Genomic DNA, 23,008 nt, shown 5'->3' with positions numbered 1-23,008 from the left:
TAGTGTGGACTGTCTTCCAAAGTGTAAATAATTGTGTGCATGTTTGTGTGTTAGAGAAGGAAAGAGAGAGAGAATCCAACAAATTCTTCCATGGCCAAAGATCCTTGACTTCTGAGTCATGTTGTGCTTGGTTTAAAGAGGTTTCTTGTGGCATAACGTGGACAGAGTTGGAAATCCCCTTGCATGTGAGAGAAGTGCTTGTGCGGTCCAAGCACAAACAGCAACTATTTACAAATGTAATCTGCAGAACAGCTTTGAGAGATCCAGCAAAGAACGTGAAACATCTTCTATGTATGAAGTTTAAAACAGCTTCTGTATCTACCTAATGATTCTCTGCAGCCCGCAGTGGACAGGGCATAGGATGTTCAAGTCATTGTGTGCATTCTCGGCTCTGCCACCAGATCAGGGTATGAAACAGATTCTGTGCTACGAGAGCTTTCCTTGGTACACTGTTGTGGTTCATTTTTTCTTACAACAGGCTCATAGTGTGGACTGCATTCAGTCTCTAAAACTGTTCCTGAAGGGAATAGACAAATAGAGATCTATTAAACGAGAGAAGTCCATAGTGCTTTCACCACATAAAATCTCTAAGGCACACTTTGGAAACATGTTCTTAAACATGTAATCTTGGGTTTTCTGAATTTGCCGAACCAAACATTCAAGGTGGAATTGTTAAAGCATGAAAAAAAAAAAATAAAAAAATAAAAAAAACAAACAGCAACCCCAGCTTACAGGATGACAACTACCCTGCATGCCAGAGGAGGCAGGAAAAGAGGCATACCCCTGTACAGAAAACAGGGCTGATATTGTGTTATGGCTCTGTGGGGCTTCTGACTCTCAGTTTTACATTTTTGCTCCCTTGTGTGCATTTCTGGTTGACAGATCACAGGCAGTTTCACTGGCAAACCTCAGTGAACGTTCTCTTCACATTTGGACTTCTGTCATTGCTTACACATTCTCTTCAGCAAGAGGAGATGTTAGTCTTATCCACTAAAAATAGGGCAATCATATTAAAAATATATACCTTCAGTTCTGTGGTCTCAACATTCAGAGATGCTTGATTTGGCAGAGGAGTCAACAGAATGGATAGATGCAACCCTAAATTTAACTTCTTTATTCATTTGCAAGTTTAGAGACAGACTGCTGACACCTCTGTTATCCTTATGGCTCTTTCAACTCCCTTTAGGATGTCACACTTCCTGTCACACTCAATCCAGGACTGTATTCAGATTCTTTGCCACCAGAATGGCTCTCTTTTTTAATCCGCTCTGAAATGACAGAAAGGCCATCTCTTTACAAATAAGGCAGCAGTTGCATTTGTTGATGTGTGTGTTCCTTTGGTGTAATTTCCAATTAATCACATTTATGGAAGACAGAAGTTAACCAAGACATGCTGTGTAGGAACAAACCACATGAAAAACTGGATGAAGTAAAGCAGGAAACTGCAAGAAATCAAGAGAGGAACTGTATTAGCAATTTGAAGTAACTATAAACATAAGCTAACGAAAACAACAAAGTTCAAAAATGCATTAACTGTGCCACTGTAGACATCTATAACTTGTACTTTTTTTCACTGAAACAGATAATGTATCTTTTTGTTAATCAGATCACACATACTTTGCTAAATCAGAATTTTAGTACTGAGCCGTCAGGACTGGAGAACTGGCAGCTCACAGAGAGATTTCTGGAATTTTATGAAAGGGGTCTAAAAGCCTCCAGCCTGGCTGTATTCTTTCCTTTGTTTTTGGTTTTTGGTGTGTATAACTTCTAAGTCACATCTTCTTTTCCATCCAAAGATTCTTTTTATAGGTGACTCAACTAACAGAGGGATGATGTACTATCTGATAGAAAGAGTGAATGAGACTCTTCAGGAATGGCAAAAGACTCATGATGTTAAATGTTATGATAATATCAATGAGGGAAAAACATTTATCAGTTACTCCTACTATCCCCAGTTTTGGATGACTGCAAACCAGAGACCAACTTTTGAAAAAGCGCTAGAACAACTGCTGCAGAGGTACTGTAGAAACTCCATTGCTGGCTTGTTTGTGTTTTATTCTATTCACAAATGTGTTTAACAGATTTTGCAAGTAAAGTAAGCAAACAATTAAACACAATGTGTGCAGACCGTATTGTGTGGTTGAAAAATAGTAGAAAATGACATCAGGCCTCTGATCAGGGTGCCAGATACAGTTCACTGAAATGCAATGCAGTGCTGTTAAAATGTTTGCCATCTGTTTTAAGGCAACATGTTGTTTTTTCTTTCTGGGTTTCAGATCACGTCCCCTGGAGAACACAGACCAGACCGTACTAATTGTAGGTGGCGTTCAGTGGCTTAATTCCAATCACCTGCAAATTATCCGAAAGGTGTTGAACAGGTAATGTTATGCACTTAGTGTTATTCCATGTCAAGACGTGATATGATAAATTATGGGAAAACACCAGAAATTTTAAATGCAAACATTTCATGTGTTTTCTTATGGGTGTGGACTTAACTGACTTTGAAAGAAAAAAAAAATGCAGTGCCTTTTGATGTGTCTGTTAAGTAAAATGTGTGTCGTGTTTTTATCTTTTTCACTTGCCAAACAGGGAAAATCTATCAAATATCCTGGTAATTATCAAATCCATAGGGATGGGCTTTCACCTCCCAGTGGACGGAATACATTCCTTATCACAGGTAAGTAACTGTATATTTAGAGTGCATTTTCACAGAAGACTTGTTATTTCAGCAGTCATTTTTTCTGTCTGGTCAAAGTATGTTACCTCCTCTGCTGAGCAACCTCTACGTGGATCAAAGAAAGAATATTGTTTATATTTGTTAACGTGGCTTGCTGATATGGATTGAAACCAATTAAGCCTTATTTCATGAATTCCATTGCAATCAGAGAGTCATTTGAGGCATCGTGCTCAGTCAGCTGTGCCAAGAACTAGAAGAACCTCCAATGTTAAGCCTTACACCAAAGTTGAAGTGAGCTGGGGCTAGGCAGATTGCTGTCTGTACCACACAGGACACAGGCCCTCCACAGGATGATACAGTCAGGCCGAGCGGGTAATACAGCCAGCTGAAATCATGTCCAAGGCTTCTCAGAGTAACAGATGGGCTCATTTCAGTGCACTGTGTAACTCATTCATTTCAATATTTTTATTTACAATGTTGTTGATGGGAGAGAGAACAGATGAAATATGTGAATGAGGCAAAGCTGGGAAGCACTGGAAGGTAGAACAAAGTAATTAATGCCTACACCATTGCATATAATACACCAGTTATTCACACCTGTTGAAAAGAGAAAATTCTTAGCTTTCCTAAGTTATATAGAGCACTCCTATCACACTGAGGTATGATGTTCACCTCTTCTTCCAGCCATAACACGCTGCTTTGTTTGGCCTGTGATTTTTGCTGTTCAGACTGCCTTGTCGGATTTTGCCCACTCCTTTCTAGATTTACGCTATCTGCCAATAATCTTTATTGAATTTCTTCTTACAGATTCCAACAATTTCCTTTGTTTATCCAGATGACTATATTAGGGGACATTAGAGAAATGGTTGGAACCAGTGTGAAGAAACATGGTCAAAGCTATTGCCATAGCAGAGTTCAGGCCTAGAAGGAGAAAGGAGAATTTTGATATCATGTAGATGAGGCAAGGATAGAAAGAGTATTAAAGGCTTCCAAGGGTTATTTTTGTTCTGCTTCTCAACCAGTAAATTCAGAAAACTCCAGAAATCAACTTAAGTGTGCAACTCGCTATCTTTTCCTTTTCAATATTTGAATCCTGTGTCAAATTACCCATGTGGTTTGGATGCTATAGACTTCTGGATTACCCCAGCTACTTTCAAAGCCATTCCACCTGCAGTGTTGAAATTTGCTGCCTAGACAAATTTATGGCTAACCTTTTTTCTATTCTTGGCCATCCTGCAATATCTTGAGAAAAAATATTCTGTTCTTCACTATGACTGTGTCTAAGATACTCATGGCCATATATTCCTTTTTAAGCAACAGTCTCAGTGTCTTGGATTTGAATCTGAATTTATCCTTTACTGGAACAATTTAATCATTTGTTACACAGACAACTTCATAATAGGATTTTTTTCTGAATTATATTAACAAAGTGCATATTAAAAAATTACCCAGTAATTATTTTTTAAACAGCACTGAAACATTCCCATGAACAAAGCTGTGCATCTACTGAAAAATAATTACAGTTACTGCTGATTTGATTTCTAGTTTAGATCTTCTTTAACCTGATTTGTTGTGCAATTAAAAGAAAATATTGTAGACTTGCTTTTAACTATTTCTGTGCTCCATAATCTGTTCTAAGGAAACATAATGCAATTGTTTTGTTCAAAATGCAGTTTTTCTATTCATTTCAATGGCAGAATAAAAGAACTTTTAAAAAGTCCTTTTGAAAAACTTTGCAATATTTTATCTGGAATGCAGGCAGAAGTACAAAACTTATGGAATGAAAACTTGGTTATCCTGGAGACGGCAAAAACTTATGGCTATGAAGTTGTTGACACATTTATCATCACAATGGGACGATACAAAGAATTCCTGCGTGGGAAGTGCGGGTGTCATTTCCATGAGGTAGGAGTTTATGTACTTCTCAAGTATTTATGAGAGATTTTAACTGCCAGGTGCTTAGAAACAGAAAGGCATGCAAATAGATTTACTGTCATAACTCAAAGTTAGGCCTGAGTAAAGGCTGTGGAGACTGCAACACACATATGGTGGCACTTGGCCAATGTGTGGACCAAATGGTATGGCTGCCCAAGAACAGGCTAAGCAGGTGTGGTGATGGCTCCTTGAAAAAAAAAAACAAGCATGCTCTTCTAGAGAGGTAACTACTGGAAAAGAATATTTTACACTTTCCAGGTTCTTACAGGATTTGCTATCCATTATACATCTCTACTGTTTCTGCATGTACTCTGTTTATGTTTTCACAATAGTTCAGTCTTATAGGTTTTGTCCTAAGCCCTTCTAACTGAGCTGGTTGGCAGACTCCCATCAAACCATGAATTTAAAATGGAGTCTAAAAATGAAAGCCTGGTCTTATATGTATGTATGTATATATGTCTGAGAAAGAGTTATCTGGTATCATTACAGTGACAAGTTAAATGAACAGAAATTATAAGTCATTTGTTCTCATTCTCCCCCAAGGCTCTGATTTCTTTTTTGTATGAGATCTGTAAAGAGTAAGCACAACAGAAACATGGTAAAATATATGAATAAGGCAATTGAGAATATATTCTTATTCTGCTTGTTCTAGCTAGGAGTCTACACAGCATATTGCAAATGACAGGATTCCATGGATTAAATCAGAAACAAATAAGCAAAAACATTATTATATCCAGGCACAAAATCAGTCCAGAGGAAGCCAAACCAATGAGAGTTTGAAAAACAAGATATTTAAGGTTTTCTTGTGTGTCTGAGATGTCCTTCAAGTATGTGGCATGTCTTTTTACTGAGAGGGCTCTTCTCTATCAGCAAGGTTTTGAACTTTTTGAACCTTACACGTAACAATGAAAAACCGCATACCTGGTCTATCTGAATGCACCTGAATGAAAACAGAGAATATAATTTTTGAGGAGTCAATTAATCAGGTATTTTCTGCTGATTTGGCATGTGGTAATTCTGAAGTGTCAGCAAGGTCATCAGAATATTCCAGTAGCTTCCAACTAAGTCCTAGTACCATGACACCAGCTTGTTGGTATGAAAGGCCACTTCCCAGGTTTCTGTTATGCATGATCAGTCTGTTGAAAATCTGAGCATTGCTTTAAAGAAGACTCATGAATATTACATTACTCTTTTCAGAAACTAGGAAAATCTTTGAGGAATAAAGGGGACTTATCTTTCCAGGTGCTTGCTAAAAAGAACCCGCAACTTATTTCTGATAAAAAAATATTTCTTCAGTGAAAACTGGAGTTGTGCACTCAGAGATCACCAGGAACACTATGCCTTAGTTCATTGCTGGATCTAAGGATAGATAAGCCTTCTGGAATGTCTATAGATAAAATCATGTATAGCACAGTAAGAAATTGCTTGTGATGCTACAAAGATCCGTATTCTTATGAACTGAATCTGGGATGTCTCTTTACCAAAAAACTAGGAAACTACCACAAATTATTACATTTAAATCTGTATAGGACCATGAAATTTGAATTGACATGTTTTTCAAGATGCTTACGCTTCCTTTGCGTGATCAAAAGACAGATGGCAGGTACGCTTTCTTTCACAGAATAGAATGAAAATATGAAATGAAATTGTATACTGAAAAGTTAAAACTGGAAGAAAAAGGATGCAATGAAGGATGTCTCCTTGAAATCAAGAGTTAATGAATTTGTGGTATTTCACAGTCACCTGGGGGCTTTACGTCAGAAAAGAGAAAACCCTACTTAAAAAAAATATATATATAGTATCATGATAAATAAAAAAGATTATCAACAACACACATGAAATGTTAGCATTTTTCCAGCATGATTTTAGGAATTTGTTTTCTGTCAAAAGAAATTACTTAAAATGAGAATGACCACCAAATGTTTTCTGAATCTCTCAAGAGAAGGACAAAGACTTTTGCTTAATTTGCCAAGTCATGCCTATTTTTCTGCAAGCCCTACTCTTGGCCAAGCCTGTCCCGAGGACATGGACAAGTGCAGGATTAGCACAGAATTTCTGTAGAGCTTCACAGCTACAGTGGTGGTCTGTGACTCCCAGAACAAGGTAGAAGCACTGATTTTTGCTGTAAAGAAATGTCAGGATAGCTATGATGTATTTTCCTTAAAGTTCTAGAAGATGGAAATATCTAATAAAAAGGCTTTGTTCTTCAGGCATGCACAGTATGCACTGGAAAACAAGATATACTGTGGCTAATTAAACTCAGTAGTAGTTCAAACCAAGCAAACTGAAATTCGGTACAGGTGATATTAAAATTGAAGCAAAATTCCAGAGTATCCTTTTGGTGTCTGCCAGTCAGGCCCTAGCGTAGCAAGCCTGACCATTTTCTTGTAGCCTGTGGATTATAAGTAATTCTCCCAGACACAGCACTCAGAAAACATATTAATAAATATAAGGCTGATTTTTCAGCTTAGACATTTCACACAAAGGTATAATGTCAGGGACAAAACAGTCCACCAGACAGTAAATGTGTTCCCAAAAAAGAGAAACAGTCAGCTGTGCCTAGCTGGACTCTGTTGTATGAGGCTGACTGGGACAGAGCGCAGGCTTGGGAGCATTATCAGGCCTGCTGGAGTGCATGTGCCAAGGGAAAGCCTCACAGCTGGTTTCTACCTCAGGCTCATCGGCACTCATAAGTTTTCAGTCCATTGCTGTGGCCTCTGTCCTGTTTTGGGACCAAACACAGCATACATGGTTAATTAGCTGATCCTTTAATCTGCTCTGCTTAATACATTAGAGAGGGATGAACACAGTTCAGCCCAAATGGAGCTGGGACGAAGGGAATAAGTCACAGAGCAGATATTTATGCAATGGATAAATAGTTCAGTGGAGTAAACGCCTCCCTCCATTTCACCCAGACAGCTACATCCACCCCTTTTTTGCCTACTGCCCAGATGTGGGTGTCTTCATGGGTCATTGCTGATGCTTTCCATTTCCACCAAGCTTTTCAGTGAAATGGAGAACTTCAAAGTAAAATATTTCAGAAGCTTTGTAGGTGGAAAACAGCAGGGCACGATCAGCCATCAGCGTTTCTCATGCACTTCTCCATCATTTTGCATGAGCTCATGTGCAGATTTGGCCTTGCTTAACTGCCAAGGATCTCAACAGAGAGTGTGTTTCTGGGGAAGATCAGGGAAGAATTTGGCTTGTAGAGCTGTTACTAATGAGGCTTGAGGGGGCAGCGTGTTGAAAGAAACATAGATGTACCCAAGAGAATCCATCAGCCACCAAAAACCAGACTTGATCCTTGACGAAAGCAAAAAGAAAGTCCTTGAATGTTTTGATACCTCATTAGTTTTAATAGTTTTGTCATCAGTTTATTTCTACATCCTGGCAAATGAAGTTTCATCAGGTGCTGAAGCAGTTTCCACTAGGAAAATGGCATTTTGCCTCTGAGGTTGGAGCCAAGAACATTATGTAAAACTCCAGAACTTTTCATGTTGTATGAAACCAGATGAGGTGATTTATTCTACCTCTTTGTACTTTCACTTTCTTTCTCTTAAAAAAATGTCCTTCTAATCTCCCAGAAGACAGCACCCCTCTGTAAAGTGAAGCAAGGCACGGCCATGTGGGAATGGAGGGATGACCATTCTGTGCAATCAGAAAACAAGAACTGAAATGCATTCATCAGTTCTTATTTAGTTCTCACTAGCTGGTCAAATATGTCCCCTGTCTGTCCTGATAAATTATTTGAGTTCCCACCAACACACTTCAGAAGGCCTTGGGTCACGCTGACAGCACAGAAATCTGCAGCAGATTGGCAAGGAATCTAGACTCATGGGGAATTATATTGATCTGGGACAAAAAATCTTGTGTAACTCTGGAACTTTCTGCCCAAACATACTTCTAGTTCTGTGCACATAAGCAAACATGATTTTGTAATTACCTCATACATCAAAAATGCTTATGGAGAAGTAGATTTGCCAGCAGTTATAAAGGTCTTCTTGGAACCTATTTTTATTCAGATTTATTCCCTAATTTAATGGCAATGAAATCATGGGCACAAGAGAAGAGAAACAAGAAACCTTGGTATTTTGGTATCTTAATCAGTGCTTGGTTTCTGTGTGAACATTAGATTGCATTCCTTGGAGATAATGCCTAACAGGAATGCAGTTTGGGTGATTGGTTCAAGGTGGCATCATTTTGGAATAGCTGTAAGACCTGAGGCCCTAATTTAGAAAAATGAACCTGCAGTAATTGCCTGAAAACAAATAACAGCCTCTGGCTTAGCTATATCAAATTGATCTGAGGATATATTAATTTTCTACTTGGATAATTCCTGGTCTTTTCTTAATTCAGCCAGCTCCATCATAGCCTTTCTGTTCAGTCTTTCAAGCCTTTGAACATGTTTTTCCCTCATTCACATTTAATTTCATGTGAGTTATTTCAATCCATTTATTATGAGCCTCAATACGTATGAACTTTGTTTATGATCATTTACTAACAGTAAATAGATAATAAATATTTTTACAAAGCTAATAAGCTCCTGCATAAATATATGCATTAAGAAATGAAGTCTGGTATTGTTTTGTTTGTTTGTTTGTTTTTTCCTGTGCTATGGTTGATACAACAGTAAATTGAAAGCTATCAGAGATACCAGAAAAAAATTAACTGCCTGGCTACTTTTTTACTGCTGGGTTGGAGTCCTCTGTCTTTCATCCTCCATCTGTGCAAAGTTCTGTTTTCTTTCTCATGAAGTTTCTTCATTACTGATCAGTAACTGTGTGTTGACTGAGACCAAGCCTTCAGCATCACGAGACTTCTCCAGTTATCCAGTAAGTTACTGAACCACATTGTGGTTATGTCAGTGTGATGCCCCAAACATCTAAGCAGAGAGAAGACTGTTAAATTGCACTTAACTCCCTTCTTGGAGAAAGAAGGCACAGCCCATTTCTCAGCCCAGCATGGAGCTGGGCCACTATTGCATCAAGACCTGAGATTGAGGGCATTCTAGCAGGACTTAAACATTTCTGCAAGGTAGGGCTGTCCTGAGTTTGTTTTTCACAAGGTAGATGTGCAATCAAGCTATTAAATATGAATTTGGTAGTTCAAATAAAATTATTCCTAATGAAGAGAACACAGAGTCTAATATACTGAAGATATTACAGAGTCAGACAAGTGAGTGTAAAGGAGATACACGTTTATGTTTCAAAGCTTAATAGGATCTCACACTTTAATTAGAATTTATTGCAACAAGTTGACCAACTAAAGTAACATTTGTAAGCAACTTGCAACTCAAGGTAAGAGTATCAGAACCTGCTTTGTGGAGAACTGCCTCAACATTTGTGTAGACACAGCTGTGTGTCCTTCTAGGTGCAGGCAGAAAGCATTCACATATGTCACTTCTTTTGCAGGTGGTGAAATCCAACCCTTCTGAAGAAAGTCCACACATAACAATGACGTTATCAAGGCACTATACACTGGGGAAGTATTTCAGCAGTCAAAGCAAGCTATCACAACTGCAGGACTATGCATCAAATTCTCAGTCCCCATATCATGTCCGAGGTCCAATAAATCAAGTTTATTCTGAAATCCTTCTGAACAGGCTCTGTGCAAGTAAGAGGGGGCTTGTCAGCACGTAGCCTCTCCTGGATGTAGCACTGGGATGAGAGATATGCCACTACTTGAGTGACAATAGAAGGACCATGCTGAATTGATGACACGCTTCCTTGATTGGCTGCACATGTATCAACAGAGTTTGAAACACGTGGCATTTTTCCGAACGTGTTATGAAATCAAGGCACAACATTGGAGTTTTGTGGTTTCGGAATGGAAGATGGAGGGATGCAGAGAGAGAGCAGAGGGGAAGTTACTTGAACTGCTGCCAAATGCTAGAACAGCTGTAGCTCAAGCAACTGTTTATTAATGATAGTAAAGAGAGAGAAATATATACACTTGAACAATTTGGAAAGGACTGCTTTAGCTCTTCCGCGCTATCTAATTTTCTATTTATAGAGACACTGTAATATTTGAATGTATTTAGAAACTGGTTACATTCCATTTTAAAGAGTTTTATTTTATGTGGATGGGATCCCCTTCAATATCAAACCTTTTCTATTTAGACACTTGGTTTATAGAATTTGACAGTGTCCTTTTGAACTATAGTGTTTTTCCTGGAAACACTTCCCTTCTTTGTATCTTATATACAACAGATGTCTGCTCTATTTTTTGCATTTTCTAAAGTTAATACAGAAACAGATTTCTTAGACTTGAGACTGACTGTAATTGTCTCAACGTAACATGTAAATTCAATGAATATGTTAACAGACTTAATTAAGGTCACAGTTTAGAAGAACAGCCATATACAGGAAGGCTGCCCTTTGTCACCTCCCATTGCAGAAGGCAGGCCACATCATAACACAGAAAGGCTGCATCATCCTCATCAGCTCTGTGGCTGTAGTTAACTCTGACTAGATGACCATAAACAGATACTTCAAAAAACATCTGATCAAACCAGGTCCTGATATGTTTTGGCACAACAACAAATGACTTAAGAGAAAGCAGTATTGTTTTTTTTGTATGAATTAAAAGCATCAAGAACACATGAAAAGTAAGGAAAAAAAAATCAAGTACACAGTAGAGAGGGCAGTCAGAACCAGGTAAGTATGAGTCTAATAAAGGATCCACTGAGTTCTCTGGCTTGATTCCCCCTTCACAAATGTATATATAACCCTCCACTTGCTTCCGCTCTCTTTGGAAAAGGAAGCCACAAGCGATGTCAGTGAAGATACAAATTACAGCACAAAACTAACTACTATCTTTTTGGCTTTTGTAGCAAAGAGGGGCTGCCATGTATAGAAATAGGACTAGAAATTAATTACACCAGATTTAGAGTTCACCTACAAGATCCTTAAACACAGTCTGTGTCACCAGCTACAGTATTGTGAATTCTTGCTCCTTCAGATAGGATATGTGAAGGCATGCAATTTGGAGTCCTGTTCTCCTAGATGGTCAGAAGATTCTCAAAAAGAGGATTTGGTACCTGTGATCTAGGAGACCTCCCACTATGTTAACAAAGCTTCTAGCTTAGGCAATGACATTACAGTTAGTGAGACAGTGCGAATACATATATATGTGTGTTTCTCTATAATATGTTGCTGCTGTGCTTACAGCAAATATCCCTGAATTTCTACATAAGGCTTTTTCCTGACATGGACCTTTATATGAAAGAAAGGATCAGGAGCTGTACATAAATACTGCAAATGTCAGTATTTGGTTTTGAGCAATGTGATTATCTAAGTACCCGTTATGTATGACATAAGATAATAAACTTGGGTTTGGAACTCTGCACAAGCAAGAAAATTGCACAAGCTTTAAGTCAAGGGCTTTCATATCAAGCCATTAATATCAGTTGATGCAAAATGCAGCCAGATATAATTGGCATTGAGATGATCAATGATAGGAGTATGACAGTTCTGCTTCTGTTTAGATTTTCTTTGCTCATTTAAATCCACATGCTGTGGCCGTTATTGTTATGTACACAAATGTTTTTAAGGCATGACCTGTGTTTATGTGTTTGTTTGGTTTGTTTTTAATCAAAGACTATGGCTGAAGCATCAGCTACAGTGAGAACAAGAGCTGACTTTGTCATACTGTAACTGATATTGGCGAATGTGCAATTCATCACTTCCAGATTCACCACCAAATGGTTTACATGTGCTGTACACACAGATGTCTTAATGCTTTCCAAATCTTAATATTTTTCAAATGTAGCAAGTTGAAATTCTTCTGTATGTTTGCTATTTTTTACATATCTATGTACGTATTTACGTGTGTACAAATTTATTGTTACAATCTGCAAACCAATGTTTATTTAAACGAGTTCTTTGAATATATTTTTTTATCACTGCATATGAGCCATGTAATCTTAGGAATAAACAAAGGGAACGCAGATGCCAAAGTAAATTTTTCACTATTTCACTCAAAATGTGTCTATCATCTAGAGGTACATGAAAGAAGAGATTTGAGATTGACATGGAAGCATTGCTTGTTCATACACATCAAAATTAAGTCTAGGACAATAAATGGATTACTATGTCTGAATTCCAGTGAGAGCACATGTGCTGCTATTATTGTTTTGCTCTAGAATTATCTTGTCTGCTATGATATTTTGCCAGAATAAGCATTAGAGTGTTTCTACTATACTGACTGGCTCATAATATAGTTTTTTTCCGCCATATATTTGCCTTAGTCATGTTATGCACCATTAAAATTGCAAAGGACCTCCCTGTCAAGGTGAGTTCCATGTCTTACTACAGAACGAATTGCCCTAAAACTGATGGAAGGATTGGCACAATCAACCTGGGGAAAAAGTAGACTGAGAAGTAATGTTTCCTGCTCAGTTTCTGACCAGCAACATATGGAGCTTAGAGTGGAACCAGGATACAATTTAAACTACAGGTAAGGGCACTAAAACTGTGCTGTAAAAAAAAAAATACCCTGAAATACAGCACAGTAATCCTAGCCACTGTTGCATCCCTTTGAACTTAAACTGAAACTGAAGAATGATGTATCAGCATCCAGAGAGTTACTCACTGTCTTTCATATAACTACAGATTTTGCAGTTATTTGAGTTTTAGCCTTCTAGGGTAGAGAGCCACCAGGACCAAGTTCATCTCAATGAGTATCTTTGGAATAACTGTCTATAATAAAAAAAGATTTCCTTATTTGTAGGGAAATGCCTTGGCAAGTCAGCTCTGCCATTGGAGATGTTGTATTTCAACTAGCTTTATTTGACAAGGAGTTGAAAGAATGATCTACAAATACTGTTTTTACACTTAATATTCATTTGACAATGTTATTCTTTAGAATAATCTTTTTCACAGCGTTAAATATAGGCCTTCTACTTTATTTTTCTCTTCTGTGACATATTAAAGGGACATCAAAGACAATTTATTTGCTTAGTGGGTGGGGTGGTGGGGCATCCGATTACCTCAAGGTTGAAATAACCATTAATAGTTATGCTTCTGTTGCTATGCTGAGCCAAAGAGAATGCTTTGAAGAAGCAGATATGTATGATATTAAGTTGACTGCAGTCCAGGGATCTTTCAGATTACTTTTTTAGAATAAAGCAATTTTTTAGAGGTGCAGTGAGCTATTTGGCATAGAATCAAGCTCCCTAAACAAGCCCCTATAGTCTCAGATGAAAAATATAGTTTGCCTGTTAGCTCTGCATCTGGCTTGTTTTACCTCGTTGTTTTGACTGTATGTACCTGCTCTACTCCACTTCAACCTTTACTTCAGATGACCTGAGAAGTTCCTCCACCTTAGAGAGCTCAACTTTTGGAAATCTGAGAGAATACTGTTGCAAATACAGGGTGATTCTTCAAAATCTCAGTGTTATTGTCTTAATGTTTTTGTCATTTCCAACAGCAAAAGATCTACTGGGTGCAGCAGGGGTGAGCAGACCTCTTTTGGAGAGCTGTGATTTTCCCTGATGAATCTAGAACAGCTGTGCTGTGATGAGTACTTAAGGTGCACTAGCAGTGAGCTCTTCACAGAACTTGCCCTTCTCAAGCCGTATTCCACTGCTATCTTAATTTGTGGAAGGGCAGGTCTTAAGATACCAGAACAGTCAGTGTATAGTGCAGACACGTTTAGGTATCAGTGCAGGTACAGATCCTGCAGTATTTACTGGTACCTTCACACTATCCGTTGAGCTGAAAAGCTCTGACTGCACAATGAAAAGAGGCCCTGCATTTTATCCTTACTTGTGGTTCAGTGGTAGTAAAGACAGTGTCATGCTTCAATCTGAGTCACGTGCCTAGAGAAACGTGCCCTAAAAAGTACTCAAGTCATTAGAAAGGGCAGGATGAGCCCATAGGGACTCAACAGGGGCTCCTGCAGCACCATTTTGTGCTGCAATGGACTTTTCCCTTTTCTGTGTTAATTCACCTGGCTGTTTGGCGGGTTCCCAGGCAGCTGTGGGCAGCCCTACCTGCAATCCCTCAACCATGTTCAACAGCTTTGGCAAGGTACACCATGTTAAGTAGCCTGGGACTGAAGATAAAGTGTATGTTTAAATGAAATCTGAACTGAAGTCTTTGTGAAACACAGCACCTGCTCAGCTTCTTGATTTCTTCTGAAGTCAAACTGCTTTTAAAGGGAGTAGAATTCAGTCCCCTTCATCTGAAGCTCAGGTAAAAATATCTTTTCTCATCTTTCAACAATCATTTTTCCCATTGCTTGTTCGCATGAAATAAAGGGAGGACTCATCTCTACAAACTTATTCCTAACAGAGAGAGAGCGTGTGACTGTGGTAGGTATTTCCCTCATATGGCTCATTATGCGGACAAAATTCCCATGGCAGACAGTGTATTCAATATTGTGTTTTTTAGATCTGTTTTGAGCAGTGATAGGCAAGGCAAATAAAACAGTGAGCACATCAGTGCTGCTCTCGGGATGTTAAGGAGATGCCTTCCAGTATATGAAGGGTTCTTCAAGAAAGCTGGGGAGGGACTCTATTGGAGTGCGTACTGATAAGACAAGGCGTAACACTTTAAACTAAAAGAGATTAGATGTTAGGAAGAAATTCTTTACTCAGAGGGCGATGAGGCACTGGCACATGCTGCCCAGAGAAGCTGTTAGATGCCCCATCCCTGGAGGTGTTCAAGATCACTTGGATGGGGTTCTGGGCATCCCGATCTGGTGGGTGGCAGCCCTGCCCATGGCAGGGGTGTTGGAACTGAGTGGTCTTCAGGGTGTTTTCCAACCCAAGCCACTCTATGCTATGTGAAGATGACACTGCAGAACTAAAAACTTTGAGTGAGGAATCAAAATGCCTCAGATGCATTTCGGCAATGCCAGGGCAGTTAAGAAGAACTCACTACAGATAAAGTGAATGAAATGAAAGTTGTCAGGAGCCCCTTAAAGTCAGTAAATACTGTGGGATATTGTCAGAGTTTGAAGACCAGAGCTGTATTTGGCAGTTTCTCACATGCAACATTACAAAAACGTCTTTTAACTTTTCTTTTTGTACTTATTATGATCATGTTTCCTTTATGATTCACTAGGATTTAGGAGCTTAAAGTAATATTTCTGCTTTACCTGATAATGACTGTACAGCCTCCCCAGATAATCAAATTGTCTTGTGTTCCCTAGATCTGACAAGTTTTATTATTTCTGCCGGTTTATTTCTTTTACTTCCACATGCCAGATCCAAAGATTCTATAATATATTTGAAGAAACCTTCTGCTCCCTATTTATCCTAATAAGATGGAAAACACTTTAAACCCTGAAAGCTTGACCTTGCAAGTCATTAGGCAATGCACCACCCAGCACGATATAACCCACAACTGGTTTCCTTTAAAAATAGTCACTCACATCTTTATAACTAATAATACGATGTTGTCTCCTACTGATGTTTTTACTGGAGTGATTACAGTTTGAACTTGATTTGTATGGACTGATAGATTTTTTTCATCTCAAGGCTTTTGTTGAGCTTTCTTTACAGCAAATGTTATCTGTCAGCTACTGTAAAATCCTATTGCAATATCCTTTATGCACTGTCTTGCCCAGTTATTATAAAATACAGACAGAAAAGGAGACTTACTGCTGAAGTTAAAAGGTCAAATCGTAACAGGTCTTACTGCTCCACCCATTATCTGTCCGAAAATTCCACGCAGCGTCATTTCCCTGCAGTAACAAGGAGACAGGGTCTGGTAACCTCGTAATGCTGTCTGTCTGTGTGGCTCCTCGGTCTCTAGAACAGTTCAGCACTGAAGTCCTGGTGGAGCTATCAAAATAGCATATCTTCAGCTATGAAAGCAAAGCCCAAATACATACTCTAAGCATGTTCAGCCTCAAAGCAGATTCAGCTTGGAAGTCAAGGATGACAAATTCTAAAGACTATCCATCTGTTTTCAGGCACCAGAGCCTATATTTCTCCTACTTGGCTCCAGATGTTTAACTGAGGCATTTTAATTGTGAGTGTGGTTGCAATTTGTACTCATCACAGAAAGACCAATACATGAACTACTCTCTAAAGATATTTACGCCATAATATTGCTTATTGTACAGAAAGCCTAAAGCAACATTTATAAACCTTCAATAGATACCTGAAGCTTAGAGAGATGAATGTAAACTCAACAGAGAAGTGACTGTGGGACTCATGGAGCAGGTACATAGATGATGTTTTCACATCCCCGCTCTGCTCATTTAGACCCAGAGCTTGATCATGAGCCCAACACCATCACCACTAGCAAGACGTGCTTTCCAGAATGACCCAGACTGGTGCATTCTCAGAATCTGCTCCATGGGCTGCTCAATCATTTATCTGTGCACTGGATCAGGAGGAAACCACCAGCCCCACACATAACCTGGAGAGCAGAACATTCAATAGTAAGTTGGGTTATGCAAGTTCAAGACCCTTTATTTGCAAAAATGAACAACAAATCTCTGTTTACAGCTTTACAAGAGTGCAGGATGGATGATTCTCCCTTCATGGGACAAGTCAAGGTGGCAGGACTTGGCAGAAACTCAATTTCAGAAAAGAAAAGTTTTTTTTTTTTTTTGCTTTAGACACCAGATCAGATATAAGTACCTGGTCTGCATCCAAGAGCTTCAGCTACCAGCATTATTTCCTGTCCTGGATATGTATGGAGACCCTAAAGTAATTTAGGAGCTGCTGACTTTACTATGCAGTAAAAGCATCTAATAAGAGTTAAAAGCCTGAACCAAACACCTTGGTCACATATCCTCTTTTGACTCCATGAAGAGTTTACTGCACTGTCCATTTCTCCACCCCTTACAAACACAATCACACCCCAGACATTGCTGCCCCATTACTTTGTGGATATAGCTGTTCATACAGTTACTCTCCAACCCTCAAAACAACATAAGCCAGCTCTACAAATTAAAGTGCATAAACTAACCTGAGCAATTTCAGATTGTTTGGTCTGGGCAGCTATTAGATACCAGCTATGCCAATAGGTGAACGGTAGTGTCTCTGAAAGCATAGAGGGAAAGACAAGTGATGAGCTGGAGGCAGGATGGAGCTGGCAGTCTCTCAAGTTAGCAGCAGACAGAAACAGCATCTTTCTCCACTAAAGTCATGTTTGTGGCCTTGTCCTGCAGCTCCAGGGGTTGCAGTGCCTGGCTTCAAAGCATTATCTTTAAATGAATACGAATAAATACCTGCGACAAATACAAGACTGTAAATGAGACAAAAAGTGTCAAAATCAGGAACTTCTGAATGTTCTGTAACTGTATCTAGCTGTGCCTCGGGAGTCCCCAGAGACTATAATTACTCTATAAAACAAGTTAACACCTGCTCCTCACACTTTTCTTAATTAAGATTCAGTAGAGATGAGAGTCATTTTAACGAGTGATCTGTGGCTCCACAGGAGCCAGTCTGGAGTGGAGGCTGTCTCAACAACACAGCACAGCTTGCGCAAGGCAATTACTGCACTTGCTATAGAGTATGCTGTCTTTGATTCTGCTCCGGCTTGGGCAATCAAGCTTTTACCTGGGGTTTTCTGGGGGGCAGAGTATCAACTGTTTAGTCATTATTTGTCCCCCAGGTTCACAGCTTTTTCTAGTTTACACTGATGTCCTCTGGAAAAAGTTGCATTTTGACAGTGGAATTGTCACTTCAGCAATACCAGTGCTTGCCTATGCCTCGCTCACTTTCATGGCTGAGGCAGCGGCAGTGGCATGGGCATGTAAATCTTCATCTCTAATGGAAAAATAGCCCCCATTCCTCTAAGCACACACTGACTCAGGTGCCTTCTGGTTCTACTCAAGTGCACTGACCTGTTTAGAAGGTACCAGAACTCAAAGAACAGGACCACCATCACAACACCAAGGAGTATGGTCCTACACCTGCTGGAGAAAGTAGCAAATCCCAATGTTGCAGAAGCAAGTGAGCAAGTGACTGAGAACTGTACGCCAGCGAAGATGGTACCTACAAATCCAACGAGACATATTTGCGTCCTGAAGAGGTGCTCCCTGCTGCAAGTTTGCTGTGATTTCTTCCACTCTGAAATGCAAGACTTAGCCTTGCTCTCTCCACCATAACCAGGTCTCTGCCACCTTTTGGGGTCTGGGGAAGCCACAGTGATCCTGCCCCTTTCCTGGCCACACATTTTCTGGCATGTGTGTAAGTGAAAACACCTCACTAACTAATTTGTTGTTTCATTCTAGGAAACCAAAATGGTGCTATTGGCTGTGCTGGACAAGGGCTTTCTGGACAGGTAAAGAAAATGGGGAGAAAAATCCTTTGGCACATTTAAGTCTCTGACATTAATTCAGCCTTAGACAGTCGCTGAAGTGAAAACCATGGCTTATATCCAAGTGGCAGTTCACTTCCATACAAACTGAAGGAAAAGTCAAGGCTTGATTTACAAAGGCTACGGTACAAATACAATGACAAAACACTGGTAGATTTTTCCATTTCTGTGCTACAAATCCTTTCCCAAAATAGTAGAGATGAACCGAGACTTATTTTATTTCAGTTTCATACTCTGGAATATTTGCAGGTTTTTGCACACTGCAGAGCACTATTAATGACAGTGCAAGCTATTCTGAATAGCTAGAAATCTGATGTCCTCCCTTGTTCATGTGTGATATTTTATTACTTCTGAAGGAAATGAAGACATGCAGCACAAGTGCTGGATACCTTTCCAGTTTATCTTTCATATCTTATACTACCACTATGGAGGCACCGAAGCAAGTTCCCATCATGGCCACACGTTCAACTTCTATTAATGAACCTGTTTCCTGGATCCATAAACATTTATGGCTGTCTATTCCATCTATTCCAGAGTGCAGACAGTGCTGACTGATCCACACATCTCAGCTGGTGACGTGGTAATCTCCATCAGTTTTATTTTGGTGTACAAGCAGTGAAGATTCTGTGATTTGGCTGAAATTCCTCTGTGTAACAGACCATCTTGTCAGTGACATGGCAGGTGAGCTGCATGGTCGGTTTCCTCAGGTCAGAGAGCTGCACAGCCTATTTGCAGCCATAGGCTTCTCTGCATCTCAGCAAGCCTCTGGACACAGCATGTCTCTCCAGAACTAAGACTCCTCATATTTAGAACTGGGGTCCACCATGTGACTGAAATCTCTTAGAAGGACTCTGTACTCAGCTCTGGTGAGGCCGCACCTTAAGTACTGTGTTCAGTTTTGGGCCTCTCACTACAAGAAAGACATTGAGGCCCTGGAGTGTGTTCAGAGAAGGGCAGCTAAGCTGGTGAGGGGTCTGGATCACAAGTCTTATGGGGAGTGGTTGAGGGAGCTGGGATTGTTGAGTCTGGAGAAGAGGAGGCTCAGGAGAGGCCTTATCACTCTCTACAACTCCCTAAAAGGAGATTATAGTGAGGTGGGTGTCGGCCTCTTCTCACAGGTAACAGCAGTAAGACAGGAGGTAATGGCCTCAAGTTGCTCCAGGGGAGGTTCAGGTTGGATCTTAGGAAAAAATGATTCTCAGAAAGAGTGGTGAGGTATTGGAATGGGCTGCCCAGGGAGGTGCTGGAGTCACTGCCCCTGGAGATGTAGTTGTGGCACTGACGGACATGGTTTAGTGGGCATGGTGGTGATAGGTTGATGGTTGAGCTAGATGATGTTAATGGTCATTTTCTGTAATTCTATGAAGGAAAAGTTGTGAGAAGATGAACATTAAAGAGAGGTGGGACTGCATTTCAGCTTTCCATGCCCTTTTATGAGAGCCATTTCTACCCTCACTTCCCTTGTTTTGTTCACCAGTGCACAAATTCCATCAAATTTCTGTGGGGTATACCCTTTTTCATAGTAGAATGGCCTGTTGGTATCAAAAAACAAAGACTGGGGAAATTAAAAAAGCTAAAACGTGTCCCACCTACCTTTTTAATATTTCTTGTGCCTGTAGAGTTAAAATTACAAAGCATTTACACAGTCATGTCCTCCTCTTTAGTTGGTCCTAATAAAGTGACTGTGTACTAAAGGAGGGGAAATTTTGTGTTGCTGAGGTGGAGACCTCTGTTTTAAATAGGCAGAGTTGTTCTGCAACATAGATTCTAGATTTTGGTGCACAAATTGCACCAACTCTCACACTCACACATGCGTAAGTGGTCTCAGGAGTGTTACTGTAAAGCAGTCTCCCTTGTAACACATCACCTCAGCATACAGCTTAAAGTCTCTTAAAGCTTACTTCTATAAAAAAGTCATTTCCATAGCTCCTGGCCACTTTCTGAAACTCACAGATTCTGTAGCTAGGGAGTAGTTTTACATCTGATCCTTTTTTTAAAATCAGTTTGCTTATTTTTGTAAGGCAGGTAAATTTAAAGTTCATATATAGTCCCTCTATAGCCAGAAATAATACAATGAAACTTTGTCCTCCAAAATTGCTGCAGGGGTCTGACCCAGTAGACACCTACTTCTTTGTTATTTTTATATGAACTATATATAATCTGATACAGTTCGATTCAGCAGACACTTGCTTTTCTGCTTTATTTGTACTACACAGTCAGTGCCATTTAGTTCCTTGAAAGTAGTCACAAATATCAAATAGAGACTATAAGAAATATTTGCAAGCTCTGGGCATTTTATAACCAGACCTGAGAATATGTTCCTCTAAATTTTGAATATATTTGATTCAATTTAGATATCCCGGCTAAATATGCTGAACTAGGTTTTAGTATTGCCAGTTTCTATAATTTTGCAGGTCATCTTTTTCGGTAAAACCACCTGAAAATTATTTTCTCTCTGTCCTTTAAATTCAATTTATGTTTTTATTTTAGTTTTGCCAGCATATTTTTTCCCTCTCAATTTCTACATTTGCCAGATGGAGAATATTAATAAAGACATCACTTTTACTACTAATGACAGCATTTTCAATCTCAAATATGAAAATAAAAATAATGCTTCTGTACTCCAAAACCATGATAATGACAACAAAGCATACTGAGTTCTCTTTCATATAGTTTTGCACCTGAATCACACACTCAAGCTTCTTATACATAAATGACAGCTTTTAATTAAATGTTCATTTAGTTGTACTTCAAAACACAGACTGAGTCAGCCTGTAAATTTTTCCTACAGAATCACCTATATTTTGGCTGGCATGTGATGATATCCTGGGGGTAGATAGAGAAGTGCATATTTCTTTGCTCTTCTTTACACTGGCATAAGTCAAAGAAGTGTAAAAAGCACTGGAAAACACAAGATGAGGTAAAGACTTTGATGACCCCTTCTGGAGCACAGGCTTGTTATTTTGCCTTCTTTTTTTGCTTTTTAGCCATGTTATCTCGATGTTTGTCCATGAATGAAGGACTCTCTTGCCACCCTTGCAGATGACACTGTGCAGACTGCATCAGGTTGTGTGGCTCAGCTAAAGAAGGCCTATGCCCTATTCAACCATGGATAATAGGAAATCCGACATTAGGAAGAAATTCTCAGTAATCATACATAGCTTACATTCAAATTTCATTACTCAAAAGTAGTTCCTATTTGCTTGGAAAGATGCAACCATAGATATAAAATAAAAATTAACAACTGTAACAAAGCACCTATTAGGCTTTTACACAGAAAAGTACAAAGCACAGCTTGGGAAGGTTGATAACAGACTAAATTCGACTGCGACTGCCAAGGATACTTAGGACATAAAGTAGATTAATATTTACAAAAAGTAGAAATTGAAGGACTTGATGGTCTTGCCTGTTGTCTTTCACTAGCTAAAAAGAAGATAGTTCTGAATCATGAGATAATGGAATTTTCCGAGCAGTAATAAGGATTGAAAGCATTTGCTGTGAGCATATTGAAACTATAAAAATATGTCTAATTTCTAGACAGAAGTCATTAACTTGGTGTTAAGGTTGTAAATAAATTGTACATTTAAGAGGGAAACTCAATACTGTGTGCACTATTAAAAACAGATCTTTATGACACCGCAGCACTTCATCTTACAGCTGTGTTTGTGAGTTCCTTTATGCTTCATCTGGGGAATCTTTTCTATACCACAGAGACTGCAGGGGACGAGAGTTACCAGCCCTCTGGCTGCAGCCCAGTCTCTGCAGATGGCAGAGGGCGAGCAGAGGTTGTCAGCGGCCAGGACCGCCCTGCACATAGCAAGTGCTGAGGCAGAGGAGCTGAGGCTCCTCTGTCAGATCAGCTGGTGCTTGTGGGGACCTGGGATCACCTGCACTCTCCAGGGCAGCATGGGGACACCTACCCAGCACTTGTCTCTTCCAGGGAGGACAATCTTGAGTCCTGAATGGGGCTGTGTGGCAAGCACCTTGCCTTGCTGTTCAAGGTGAATCCCAAGGCATGTTGCAGCTTTTCAACCACTCGTTATCTCCAAAGGTGAGATTTAAAGTTTTCAAATAATTATTAGCACAATCAGAAAGAGAAAAAGGCTTAAAA

At 39.4% G+C, this 23,008-nt stretch overlaps 1 protein-coding gene across 3 annotated transcripts in view; it reads left to right on the top strand.

The window, feature by feature from the left end:
* The window catches only part of CPED1 (cadherin like and PC-esterase domain containing 1), a 158,498-nt gene extending 145,940 nt beyond the window's left edge, over positions 1 to 12,558 (top strand). For 2 of the 3 annotated variants that reach the window (XM_021384823.1, XM_021384822.1), the window contains exons 20-24: positions 1,797 to 2,017; positions 2,277 to 2,378; positions 2,590 to 2,677; positions 4,436 to 4,582; positions 10,024 to 12,558. In XM_021384823.1, coding sequence (XP_021240498.1) covers positions 1,797 to 2,017; positions 2,277 to 2,378; positions 2,590 to 2,677; positions 4,436 to 4,582; positions 10,024 to 10,251 — 786 coding nt within the window. In that variant the 3' untranslated portion in view covers positions 10,252 to 12,558. Of the gene's footprint in view, positions 1 to 1,796; positions 2,018 to 2,276; positions 2,379 to 2,589; positions 2,678 to 4,435; positions 4,583 to 10,023 lie in introns of those variants that run through there. The other variant, XR_002434485.1, reaches the window with a different exon arrangement.

This window comes from Numida meleagris, chromosome 1 (genome assembly GCF_002078875.1).
Source record: "Numida meleagris isolate 19003 breed g44 Domestic line chromosome 1, NumMel1.0, whole genome shotgun sequence".
Taxonomy (NCBI): domain Eukaryota; kingdom Metazoa; phylum Chordata; class Aves; order Galliformes; family Numididae; genus Numida; species Numida meleagris.
The sequence above is the reverse complement of the archived record's forward strand: the minus strand, read 5'-3'. Positions and strand labels throughout refer to the sequence as shown.